Below are 14,034 nucleotides of genomic sequence, written 5' to 3' on the forward strand. Positions count from 1 at the left end.
GCGCTGTCTCTCTAGATACACGCGGCGCAAGACATGAGGGCCCCTTCCCGCCGGCAGCACCTGGCCTTCCCTGACCAGGGCCAGGGGTTCGCTCTCGCCCGGGACAAGCGTGAGACCACGCGGAGCCGGCGGAGGTCTCCGCCACGATCCCTCGCAGCCCCCACGTGCGCGCCTGGCGCCGGGAGGCGGGGGCCGCCGGCGGGGGCGGGGCGAACGCCGCGGGGCGGGGCGCCAGTTGCGCGCGCGGGGCAGGGGCGGGGCGCGCAGCGTGGTCTGGGCCGGCCCGGCGCTCCTCCTGCTTCCGCGCCCAGGCCCCGCGGGCCGAGCTCCTCCCCTGGCTCGGCCTCTGTCCCCTCCTCTGCCCTCTCTCCTCCTCCTCCTCCTCTTCCTCGGTGAGGCGCTCCTCGAGCAGCCAGGCAGCATGGCGGCCGTGGAGACGCGCGTGTGCGAGACGGACGGCTGCAGCAGCGAGGCCAAGCTCCAGTGTCCCACCTGCATCAAGCTGGGCATCCAGGGCTCGTACTTCTGCTCCCAGGTAGACGCCTGCTCCCCCGCGACGCCGCTGCGGCCGGCGGACTTCCTCCGCTCTCCGTCTGCCCTCGCGGCCGGTCGGGACGCGCTCCTCCTCTTTCACCCCCCGGGCGCGCCGGCCGCGCTCCCTCCTCCCCCAGCCACTGTCGCCGCCGCCCCCTCCCTCCTCCGGGGATCTTGGGCCCCTCGGACGCGGGCGCGGTCTGCCAGCGGCCATGTGGGCTGGGGGCGGAAGCGGACTTGTCCCGGGCAGCCCGGCGGTTCTAGGGCGCCGCGTTGAGGGGCGGCTTCCCGCAGCGCATCCTCTGTCCTTGCTGGGACTGTCAGGTGTGCGGGCTACCCGAGACAGGTGGGGACGCCCCGGGGAGGGGGCAGCCTCAGCCGTGCGTATCCCCACAGCCGCAGCTCCCGGCAGCACTCTGGTCGTGGTCGCGGGGCGTCGCGGGGCCGGGTAGTCGGTCACTCTGGTCCCGGCGGGATTGGGGGTCGGAAGAGACCCGTTGGGGTTTTGAGGAGTGGGTTGCCTGGGGTCGCAGAAAAGGAGGAACGCTAGCTCCAGCCCCACCTCTCTCCTTGTGTTTGACTACCGCGCTTTGACACTTCAGCAACTTTGGGCTTGGGGATAGATAGGGGTCTGTAATTCCTTCGTTTGTTTTGGCATCCAAATTTATTAATTTAGAAAACCGTAAGTTAGCGCTATGAGTCACGGTTCTCATTTACAGAATTTGCCACTGAGTGAAAAAGTCAGTTCCATTAAGGGTTATGCTTTAAGGCATGGTGTATTTTAATAAGTTTTGTGCAGTGGAGCAAACCCAGCACTGAATGGGGTCCTGACTGAAACGTGTGCTAGTGTTTATGTTTACTGAAAAGCACTCGTGTTCCGGTTGCATTTAGACACTCAGAGTCGGTAGGGCCACAGTGGTATGGCTCTTAGTTCCAGTCCAGGTCTGTTGAAGAGAGAGATGCGTGAAAGTTCATGTATTAAATTAGCAGCGTTCTGTGGGGAGAAGAGCATGAACAAAGAGTCTGAAGGCCTGGTCAGGGCTCTGCCTTTGCCAAGTACTGTGCAATCTTGAACTAGCCAAGTTACCTAACCTTTCTGAGCGCCACTCCTACCACTGTGCAGAGGGGAAGATGATACTTTTACTTACATATTTCTCAAGGTTGTTCTGGAGCTCAAATTATCCAGTGAATGTGAAATGCTGGTAAGACGTGAAGCATTATTTTCTTCTTTTAAAGGCTGTTTGAACACTGCCATATGAAAAATATAAATGATTTGGAATGAAAACAAGTAAGAATAGTATATACAAGTAATATGAATATTTTAAATATAAAGTATGTAAATATAAAGACATGTAAAATACAAGCAAAACCTTCAGGCCACACGACTTGTACATAAACTATTCTAAGAGATCCTGGCTATGTTGTATAGGTCTTGTTTTTAGATAGGATATGATCCTTGACCTTGTTAGTATCATTTGGAAAAAGTTGCACATGAGAAGTGTTGCTCTTTCTAAAAATAGCATTGGGACTACTCAGCATGCTAAACGTGGTATGAGTCTTTTTGTTTCTTTGAAATAATTTTCAAATTTTTAATTTGTTGAAGGCTATGTGGGACCTGGATTTAAAACAAAAAACCCAATAATTTGCTTTTGGAAATTGTGTACCATGAGTGGTACTTTACCTTCAGTTTAAAGTTAGGTTGCGTTTTGTAATGCTGAATGAGTTAATACGTACAGACACTTATATGTTGAGATTTTGACTGTGAAACCATATTCATCAGGCATAGGTGATACTCTCTTAGGCATGGTATTATTCAGTAGAAAGAACATTGTCTCCTTAGGATTTGTGGAAAAATGCCAACATATTCGTGAAAACATGACATAAGCCTTCTCCTGTTCTGATCATCTTCAGTGGTCTGTCTTCTGTCTGCCTGCTTCTCTGATCCCCAGCCTGGCTGTCTGGCCAGCTTATGTGGGAACAATCTGAGAACAAAACTATAAGAGGCAATAACAGAGGTAAGCCTTTCCCAGTTACTTACTCACAACACCTTGATTTCCTATAGGTATTTTAGACAATCAGTAGTTATCTCATTTATTTTCTTATTTATCTGTTTTTTAATCACAAGGTGAGGTTTGTGAACAAGCTATCTTGTTCACTGCCCCCTGGTTTCTCAGTACAATCCTATGCATGCAGTAGGTGGGCATAGAATGTTTGCGTCAATGATAAATGCATCACAAGGCTGAATAAAGAGGTATATGCTACATTTGGATCATGACTCCATCATTTACTAGCTGCATGATTTTAGGCAAATAACTTGACTTTCTGTTTGATATTACATCCAGTGGGCCCATGGATAGTACAGGATTTTGGTGTAAATTCTAAGTGTATGTAAAACACTTCACTTCACACATTAGTAAATTTAATCAATGTTAGGTCTTCTTGTTTAAACATTTTTAAAAAACATTTATTTATTAGAGTACACACTTGCAGGGGGAGGGGTGTTGGGGGACAGGGAGAGAATCTCAAGCAGACTCCTCCCTCCTCAACTGAGGGGGGAACCCATCGCCCAGCCCAGTCTCAGGACACTGAAATCATCACCAGAGCCAAAATCAAGAGTTGGATGCCCAACCGACTGAGCCACCCAGGCACCTGTCAATGTTAAGGTCTTTGTAGTATTATGCTGTGTTTCATGCTTAAGGTACAAAAATATTTTTATCTAAGATGCTTAATTTATTTTTTGAGGTTTTTTTTTTTTTTGGTAATCTCTGCATCTAATGTGGGGCTCGAACTCACAACCCTGAGATCAGGAGTCGCATGCTTTTCTGACTTAGCCAGCTAGGGGCCCCTAAGATGTTTAATTTTAAGAAAAGCTTTGGCTCTTTATATGAATAAAATCCCTTTTACTTGAAAATTGAGCTTTTCTGATGTTTGATGGCATTTCCTTATAGAAGTGTTCATTCTTATTTAATAGTAGTTTACTAATTTTAATAGTAGTGTAATAGTTTATGCCTAGTTCCTAGGAGTCTGTAAAAATATTTTGAGGGTGGAGGCTGTGCTTTACATATTTTCATTTTCTCTACCTTGTACACTGAAGGCATTCAGGTTTTTTTTTTTAGGCGTTCAGTTTCTTAACGAAAAGAGGTCATTGGGCCTGACAAGGAAAGCAAAGAGCATTCAAGCCCTTAGTAAATAGCTCAGGGCAGATGCTACCTTGTCTGTAGTTCAAGGATCAGCTGAGGACCTGAGTGATTTGTAACCATTTATAAGATGTAAGAACTTTAAAGAGTATAGTATGAGTGGAAGGAGACTGGGTTTATAGTCTGACCTGGAGTTAAATCTTTACTACCATGTCCTTGGCCAAGTTCTCTCTTAAATTTGTAGTAGAGGGCTAATGGTGTATCCTCTTCATGGAATTGATGGGAAGGTGAATAAGAGAGCATGCAAAATACTTGGCACAGTGTTCAGTGAGTGGTTTTATTATGCATGTAGTTTCATGTCTAATACTATTACACCTAGTCATAAGGAAGGTTTTTTGTTTTTTTTTGTTTTTTTAAGATTTTTAAAAATTTATTTGCCAGAGAGGGGGAGAGAGCATGCATGAGAGCGCACAAGCAGGGGGAGCAGCAGGCAGAGTGAGAAGCAGTCTCCCCTCAGAGCAAGGAGCCAGATGTAAGACTCAATCTCAGGACCCTGGGATTGTGACCTTAGCTGAAGGCAGATACTTAATCGACTGAGCCACCCAGATGTCCCAATTAGAAGGAAGGCTTAAAAATGTGTAAGGAGAAGTATCATTTGTTTATGAAAATTTTATTTTTTTTTTAACTACAAAAACAATTTTTGTTTCTCCATAATAGCTTTTGAAAAATAAAATTATAAAAGATAGTATATTAGTAACACCCAAGGAAATCAAACAACTAGAAAAAATGTAATAAAAGCAATGAAATAAAATATAATGAAATGTAATAAAATGAAATGTAATAAATGAAATGTAATAAAAGCAATGAAAGATCTCTACACTAAAAACATACATATCATTGCTGAGAGAAATTAAAAGCTAGGAATGGAGGTACATATAGGTATACATATAGAGGTATATGCGCACACACACACACACAAACATATATGTACACCTATTTCATTTTTTTTAAAGATTTTTTATTTATTCATTTGACAGAGATCACAAGTAGGCAGAGAGGCAGGCAGAGAGAGGAGGAAGCAGGCTCCCTCCCGAAGGCAGAGGCTTTAACCCACTGAGCCACCCAGGCGCCCTTATACACCTGTTTTATTGTGCTTGCTTTATTGGGCTTTACGCATACTGTGGTTTTTACAGATTGGAGGTTTGGGACAATCCTGTTTCAAGCAAGTCTCTTAGCCCCATTTTTCTTTCTTTCTTTTCCATTTTTCTAATTGTTTCTGTCACATTTTAGTAATTCTCCCAGTATTTAGAACTTTTTCTTTTCTTTTTTCTTTTTTTTTTTAAGTATTTTAGTTTGAGAATAGTTGACACACAATGTTACGTTAGTTTTAGGTGTACAACATAGTGATTCAGTATGTCTCTACCTCCTGCTGTGCTCACCACAGTGTACTACTGTTTGTCACTATACAACACTATTATAATATCATTGACTATATGTCCTATGCTGTGCTTTCTATTCCTGTGACTTGTTCTGAAACTGGAAGCCTCTGTCTCCCACTCCCCTTCACTCATTTTGCCCCCCCCCCCCCGACTCCTGCTTCCATCGGCTTATGAACATTTTGAACACATTCTTGGAGTAGATTCTTTCAAAGGAACAGTAGCAAGGTAAGGTGATTTGGGTCTCCAGGAGGAAAGTGCGTAGCTGGGCATCTTGGGAGTTGGATTTGGAAACTGAGGAAGGGATTGCCCTTCCAACATGTAGCAACTTTGAAATGTCACTGTACCCTCTGAAACTCTTGTCCTTCCATAACAAAGTTCCTTCCTAATAATGCAGCATGTTTCTGGAACTCCTCTTCATCACTGATGGAGATACTACCATATTATACTTTGTATTTATAAAGATTATCTTTAAATTCCTCACATTATCTCATACCATCCCTAGGTACTGCTGTAAGTTAGGTGGTTGGGTACAACTGTCATAGCTTCTTATAAAGCTCATTGATTTTACAAAAGACCAATGTTGGTTTGAGGACATTGTGGTGGTCAGTGGAGATATCCTTTTATTGACATGCTTATATTATAAACAGTTATGCTGGGGTTTTGGCACGAGTTATGTTTATATTCCAGTAGAACTTTTAAAAAGCAAGTATCATTTGATTGGTAGGTAATCGAAAATTGAAGAAGTCTTTATTTAACTCAGTTTTTTTTTTTTTTTTTTAAAGAGATTGAAGGGCTGGTAGAAGTAGGTGTGATCTTATATTGTTCATACAGTTTGTAGATAGAAATTTTAGTCATTTTTGGGGGGGGTGAATCTTTTTCATACAAAATTTTTATTTTCTTATTTTTGTTTTTTTTTTAAGTTTTATTTATTTGTCAGAGAGGGAGAGAGAGAGAGAGAGCAAGCACAAGCAGGGGGAGTGGCAGGGAGAGGGAGAAGCAGGCTTCTTGCTTAGCAAGGAGGACTCTGGGATCATGACCTGAGCAGAAAGCAGATGCTTAACCATGCCACCCTGGCATCCCAACATACAAAATTTTTAGTTATTAGTAAATTTGGTAGGAGTTGATGTAATAGACACATATGCACATAGCTAAGCACATACTTAGCTCTAGATGTTAGAAGAGAGAAGCAATAGCATGGTAACTCCTGTACTAATAAGGAATTGTCCCCGGTATTGATAGCAAACCCATTTAGTAGATGTACTATAGTTAGGCATACTCCATAGAGCAACCATTATAAATCTCTGCATAGTAAAGTTTTAATGTAATGGAGTATAAATACAATTATTATCCTTCCTGGTTGATTGTGAACCTCTCCGGATCTCCTGTTTTAACATGAGGCATTTGCTTATTCATGCTTGGGCAGGTAGTACTCCTAGCTCAACAGTTATGTGTTTTTATTTCGATTTCTTTGATTGGTATCAGTCTTGTGTCTGACTTTGAATAAAGAGCAATTCAGCATATTCTGTAAGCTAGGTCTTTTTCGCTATGTGTTTGGCAGCTGTAGTTGAACCTGGTAGAAGGACCCTGTGATACTTCCCTTAAATTATACATCGCACACAAGTTCTCTTCTTGTAGCACTGTTCACAGTGGCTAAGTCGTGGAAACAACCAGAGTGTCCATGGATGGGTGAATGGATAAATAATTTGTGGTATATACACACAGTAGAATACAACATAGCCTTAAAAAGAAGGAAATTCTGCAGTATGCCACATTGTGCTACCTAAAATAAGCCAGTTTCAGAAAGACACTGGATGATTGCACTTACATGAGGTATCTAAAACACTTGAGTTCATGGAATCGAAGAATGTAATGGTGGCTGCCAGGGACTGGGAGGAGGGAGAAATGGGGAGCGCTCATCAGTGGGCTCAGAGTTTGAGTCACACAAGATGAATAGGCTCTAGACATCTGCTATTCAGCATTGTACCTACAACAAGGAAAACTATATTGACACTTAAATTTGTTAAGAGGGTAGATTTCATGTTAAAGTGTTCTTACATTAAAAAAAGGTTCTGTTTTATTGCAAGGTTCTTTAGGGACTTCTAATGATACAACTGCTGTGCCATGTCTGATGGAAAGCATTCCTAAAATCCTGTCAGCTGGGGTCTGCTCATGTGGCATTATTTGGGTCAGGCTCAGACTTCTAGTGGTTAGGGTATAAAAGATAAATGAAATTGTGATGTTAGGACTTTCCTTATGGTCATAAAGTAAGAGGAAACAGACTTCTTCATATTATGAACCTGTATTTAATGATTCTACCTTGATAAAAGGTCAAAAGAGCAAACTTAGTGTCAGATTCTGAAGGCTACTTTATCTTTTTTGTCAAGCTGTGAGCTTAAATCATTGAGTAAAATAGGTAACTGTAGGTGCCATTACATAGAGCATGGCTTTTGTTTTTTTCCTCAAATGGGGCATGGCTTCTTGGGTTGGGGATTTATTTTATTCCTTATTATTTTCCTAATTGGCACTACTGATAGGTTTGACTATTTGAATACTGATAGCTTTGCATTGTTCACTACTAAATAAATGCAGAGAAATTTAAGTGCAGTTATTATGTGAATAATTTAGTATTGTTTTTGAATTGAGGTTTTATGTACCTTAAAGTCAGTTAGTTATTAATTTCTTTTACTCAGTTATTATTAGATTTTGAGTAGAATAAAAAACTAATAGTGAATCATTAATAGAATCTAAAACAAAAATGATACAATAAATGCTTCACACAAGAGGAACTACTTATCCCGAATTTTGTGTTTATCATTCATTTGCTTTTCCACATGTTTGATTCCTTAGATAATGCATTGTTTACTTTCGATGTTTTTGAAACGTTTATAAATGAAATCTCTGCTAGTATTGTTATGCAACTTGTTATCTTTAACATGGTTTTGAGATTCATTCATGTGTATAGCTCTAGTTCATTCATTTTTCATTGCTCTGTGGTATTCCAGTGAATCTATATATCATAGTTCATTCATTTCTTTGTTAATGGAAATTTGGGTTGTTCCAGGTTTTTGTTCTTGTATAGTGCTGCTTTAAATATTCTTTTTTATTTTTTTTAAAAGATTTTATTTATTTATTTGAGAGAGAGACAGTGAGAGAGAGCATGAAAGGGGCGAAGGTCAGAGGGAGTTCCCCATGGACCAGGGAGCCCGATGCGGAACTCGATCCCAGGACCCTGGGATCATGACCTGAGCTGAAGGCAGTCGCTTAACCAACTGAGCCACCCAGGTGCCCCTGCTTTAAATATTCTTAAGCCTAACTCCTGGTGCCTGTGTGCAAGAGTTTCTCCTGGGTATACACCCATCAGAAACATTCTTTAGTAATAGGATATATATGTGGTCAGCTTTGTTTTGGTGGTGCCAAATTGTTTTCCAACATGATTATACTTATACTTCTGTCATCAAAAGCTTTGTATTGTTCCATATCCTAGCTAAGACTTTAAATTAACAGACATTTTGATTTTTATCAAAGTGGTCTTTTATGTTATTTATGAATAACAACATCTGTTGGGCTATTTATATATTTGTAAACCTGTGAAAATCTAAGTGTCCTTGAGGGACTTAAGGTTACTTGTACAGACAGGAAGTACTTTAAAAAAAGATAAGTGATTGAATCAGGATGTTGTGCACCTGAAACTAATATTATATGTGAAGTTTGCTTTATTTAAGAAAAAAAATAAATCACGAGGTGGTGCTAAGGGAAAGAGACCAGGAGTTATTTTTCCCCTTACTTATTTTACAACTTTATTAAGTTTCCCTAGCTTTTTATTGTGAAGAATTTCAAACATACAGAAAAGTTTAAAGAAGAATATTAATAACTAATTGCAGTATATTCATCACCTAAATTAACATTTTGTCCTGTTTGCTTTATTTGTGTCTGCTTGTATGTGTATTGCATTTGTGTATTTGTTGAAACGTTTGAAAGTCACAGACAACATGACACCACACCTGTTAATTATTCAGCATGCCTCTTTTAATGCCAAGGACATTCTTCTTTCTTGTTTACAATGCCATGATTACATTTAAGAAAATGGACAGGAATTCCCTAACATCATCTAATAGTCAATCCTATTCAGATTTCCCAGTTATCCCCTAGGCATCTTTAATAGTTGCATTTTTTGCTTTTTATTATATTTTGAAATTAAGATCTTATAGGAGCTCACAAGTAGCATTTGCTTGTCATGTCTGTCAGTCTCTTGATTTAGAAGAGTCCTCTCATCTTTATTTCATGATGCTGACTTTTTAAAAGAGATTAGTCAGTTGTCTTGTAGCACGTCACATATTCTTGATTATCTCATTATTTCCTCAACATCACTATTCTTTTTTTTTTTTTTTTAAAGATTTTATTTATTTATTTGACAGAGAGAAATCACAAGTAGATGGAGAGGTAGGCAGAGAGAGAGAGAGAGGGAAGCAGGCTCCCTGCTGAGCAGAGAGCCCGATGCGGGACTCGATCCCAGGACCCTGAGATCATGACCTGAGCCGAAAGCAGCGGCCCAACCCACTGAGCCACCCAGGCGCCCAACATCACATATTCTTGATTAACTCCTTATTTCCTTGTAGTGTCTTTAAGTTGTTCTTTTATCCACTGTATTTTCCTTCAGCCAAATATTAGGTCCAAAGGCCTAACTAGAATTTGTTGAGATTCACTTGAGAAGACTCCTAGGTGATCCTGCATGCCTTGTATTTTATCACATTAGGAGACACAGAATGCCTGGCTGTTCCACTCCAAAATTTGACATTTGGTTAGAGAGGTTGCTGCCAGATTACCACTGTAAACATGTATTTTTCACTTTGCAGTGACTGTGTAATCTGTAGGGTGATACTCTGGCATGATGAGACTATGCTTTTCTTCATGATCTTTCTCCAAGTGGTTTTAGTATCCATGATGGTCGTTGCCTGATAATTATTTCAGTAAGGGTTTGCACATAGTGATTCCCCTTCCAACCCCGTTCTGTCATTTACTGTCTGATTTTTTTTTCCCCCTCTAAGGAGGTTCTTCCTCATCAACTGGTTAATAAAAACTGTGTTCTCCCTAAAAATGGTAAGATTCCTACTTAGAAGACATGTAATGGTAATATATTGGTCACTTCCAGGGATCACAAATGTTTGTTGTAGTTTCCCCATTTTTCAGTATAGGGTCCTTTGGATTTTTTCCCCCCTCCATTCCCCTGCCCCGAGAGAGAGAAAGAGAGGCTTGCGAGTGCAGGGGGTAGGGGCAGAGGGAGAGGGAGAGAGAATCCCAACCAGACTCCATGCTCAGCTGGAAGTGGAGCTCAATCTCATGACCCTGAGATCACATCCCTAGGCAAAATCAAGAGTCAGGTACTTAACTGACTGAGCCACCCAGGTGCCCCTGCCTTCATTAAACATTAAAATAAGTTGCAATCCTTATTCTTTTGGATGTTCAAATTGTCTCATTTTGTCAGTGATAACCATTTTCAGAGTGGTTTCTATGTCCTTTTGACCCTCCTGCATTAGTCTCTGATTGCTTCCTGGCCTTCTGGTGCAAGACAAATCAGATTTACCTTGTAATTTCCCTATCCCAGATCTGGAATCAGTCCTATCTCTAAGGAGCTGTTGTTTCTTTCTTTCTTTCTTTTTTTTTTTTTTTTAAAGATTTTATTTATTTATTTGACAGACAGAGATCTTGACAAGTAGGCAGAGAAGCAGTCAGAGAGAGAGGAAGGGAAGCAGGCCCCCTGCTGAGCAGAGAGCCCGATGTGGGACTCAATCCCAGGACCCTGAGATCATGACCTGAGCCGAAGGCAGCGGCTTGACCCACTGAGCCACCCAGGCACCTGGAGCTGTTGTTTCTGATAGGAAAGTCTGTAGAACTCTAGATGTTGGTGCTAAGTATATTTTATGCCCCTGGAGTGCCCTTGCCTGTAGGAGAAGGAGTAGTAACATCTTCAAGGAACTTTGCTGATGGCTCTATGAGGAACTCAGATAAAACCTCTGTAGGGCAGTTTTTTCAAAGCAGCATACTAAATTGGTGAAAAATGGTATAGGTAAGGACAGGAAGGCCTCCTGAAGGAGGTGAGTTAAGAACTCGATTTTGATAAATTACAAAAATAACTAAAAGTGGAAGGGTAAATCAGAAAGTGCTCATTAGAGCATAGGAGAGGATATTCCAGGGGAAGGATAGCTTACAGAAGTAGAGAAGCCAGCTGAAACAGCGTGTTACAGTAAATAGAGTAGCTTTACTGTAGTGGAGGGTCTGAGTCCAGAGATATATAAGTAAATAAAGTCATTGATAGTAGGTATAGAGACTTTGCTGTTACATTAAGTATACTTTTTGAAAGTGTCAGTATCTCCTTTTGCTTTTCATTATAAAAAGCAGTACATAATCTTTTCATAAATATAATAGAAGTGTATGAAATGAAAGTCCATCATGATCAGAAAGAATCTAAGAGAATGTTTATAGTTTGGTTCATTATCTTTCCAAACTTTTGTGTAGGTATTGCATAGAGGTTAAGAGCATGAATAGTGTCTCAAGAGGGTCTGTATTTAGAACTTGGCTTTGTGGGGTGCTTGGGTGGCCCACTTGGTTAAGCAGCCAACTCTGAATTTTGGCTCAGGTTGTGATCCCAGGATCCTGGGATGGAGTCCCACATTGGGCTTTGTGCTCAATGGGGTGTCTACTTGAGGATTCTCTTTCTCTCCCTCTTTTGCTGTCCACACCTCCCCCCTACCCCTGGCCCGTGTGCTTGTGCAGGTGCACATGCTCTCTGTCTCTAAAATAAATAAATCTTCAGGGGCACCTAGGGGACTCAGACAGTTATGTGTTTGCCTTCTGTTCAGGTCATGAGCTGGGAATCCTGGGATTGAGCCCCACTTTGGGCTCCCTGGAGTCTGCTCACTTTCCCTCTGCTCTCCACCCCTCTCCAATTTGTGCTTGCTCTCTCTCAAATAAATAAAAAACTTAAAAAGAAAAAAAAAAAAACCCTGCAAACCAAAACAAAGAAACCCTGGTTTTGTGTTTTTTGGACATGCTAAGTAACTTGTCTATGTCTCAGTTTTCTCATCTGTAAAATGGGATTGGTAATAGCATTGACCTCTTATAGTTGTTGTAGGATTAACAGCATTAATATATAGTAACTGCCTAAGTCAGAGTTTGGCATATAGTATGCACTCAGATGTTAGCTGTTTTTATTTTTTCAAAACAAAAATTGGATCATTGCTCTTACATATATCTATACAGTTTTATAGCTTAACTTTTTAAAAAAGTGTGTCTTTTTTATTGTGGTAAAAAAAGACTTTAGGACCTTAACCGTTTTTAAGTGTACAGTTTCAGTATTAAGTGTATTTACATTGTTGTGGAAGAGATCTCCTGAAATTTTTCCTTTTGCACAATTGAAACCCATTAAACAAGAATTCTCTTTTAGTCCCTTTTCCCAGCCTGATAACCACCATTCTGCTTTCTGTATCTATGAATTTGACTATTTTAGATACCTTATACTAGTGGAATCATATAGTATTTGTCTTTTTGTGACTGGCTTCTTTCCTTTTCTTTCCTAAGGTTTTATTTATTTATTTGACAGAGAGAGAGAGAGAGAGAGACCACGCACGCTCACAAGCAGGGGTGGGGAGTGGAACAGGGAGAAGCAGGCTCCCAGCTGAGCAGAGGCCCAACTCTGGCTTGATTCCAGGACCCAGGGATCATGATCGGAGCTGAAGTCTCCACTGATTAACTGCAGGTACCCCTGCAACTGGCTTATTTCACTTACCATAATGTCCTCAAGGTTCATCCATGGTATAGCATGTGACAGGATTTCCTTCCAATTTAAGGCTGCAGAGTATTCCATTGTATGTAGGTACCACATTTTGTTTATCTGTTCATCCTTTGATGGGCATTTGCGTTGCTCTCACCTCTTGGCTTTTGTGAACAATGCTGCTTAGGAACATGGTGCAGTTGTCTCTTTGGCCCTGCTTTCTGTTCTTTTGGCTATATATCCTGAAGATGGATTGCTGGATCATTAACTAGTTCTATTTTAATTTTTTGAGGAACCATCATACTGTTTTCCACAGTATCTGTGTTATTCCACTATGGTTTTACACAGTAGTTTATGGTCCCACCAACAGTGCGCAAGGATTCCAGCTTCTCTAGATCCCTGCCAATGCTTGTTTTTTAATTTTTTTAATTTTAATTTTATTTTTTTATTTTTTTTAAAGATTTTATTTATTTATTTGTCAGAGAGAGAGCGAGAGCGAGCACAGGCAGACAGAGTGGAAGGCAGAGTCAGAGGGAGAGGGAGAAGCAGGCTCCCTGCGGAGCAAGGAGCCTGATGTGGGACTCGATCCCAGGACGCTGGGATCATGACCTGAGCCGAAGGCAGCTGCTTAACCAGCTGAGCCACCCAGGCGTCCCTAATTTTTATTTTTTTAAAAATAGCTATCCTTGTGGATATGAGGTGATCTCATATTGGGTTTTGATTTATATTTTTCTGATGACTAGTGGTATTTAGTATCTTTCAGCTGCTTGTGGCCTTTTATTTAATCATTCTTGGTGAAATGTCTATTGACATTTCTTAATCCAGTTATTTGATTTTTTTCTAGTTGTGTTGTAGGTTTCTTTGTATATTCTGAATATTAACCGACTAATACATTCTGGATATTAACCATAATATTATCAGGTACATGACTTGTAGATCTCTTCTTCCATTCCATAGGTTACCTCTTCACTGTCAGTTGTGTCCTTTGATGAGCGAAAGTTTTAGTGTTTGGGGTGCCTGGGTGGTTAAGTGTCTGCCTGTGGCTTGCGTCATGATCCCAGGGTGTTGGGCTCAAGCCCCATGTTGGGCTCCCTGCTCAGTGAGGAGGCTGCTTCTCCCTCTCCCTCTGCCCCTCCTGCTCATGCTCTCTCTCTCT

The 14,034-nt window shown here is 41.1% G+C and overlaps 1 protein-coding gene across 2 annotated transcripts in view; it reads left to right on the plus strand.

Annotated features, from left to right (window-relative positions):
* Positions 1-277: 277 nt before the first annotated feature.
* The window catches only part of METAP1 (methionyl aminopeptidase 1), a 66,240-nt gene continuing 52,483 nt past the window's right edge, over positions 278-14,034 (plus strand). The window contains exon 1 of one of the 2 annotated variants that reach the window (XM_045067060.1): positions 278-535. In XM_045067060.1, coding sequence (XP_044922995.1) covers positions 422-535 — 114 coding nt within the window. In that variant the 5' untranslated portion in view covers positions 278-421. The remainder of the gene's footprint in view (positions 536-14,034) is intronic. The other variant, XM_045067059.1, reaches the window with a different exon arrangement.

This window comes from Mustela putorius, unplaced genomic scaffold, assembly GCF_011764305.1.
Source record: "Mustela putorius furo isolate JIRA1106 unplaced genomic scaffold, ASM1176430v1.1 tig00003871_pilon_pilon_pilon, whole genome shotgun sequence".
Lineage (NCBI taxonomy): Eukaryota > Metazoa > Chordata > Mammalia > Carnivora > Mustelidae > Mustela > Mustela putorius.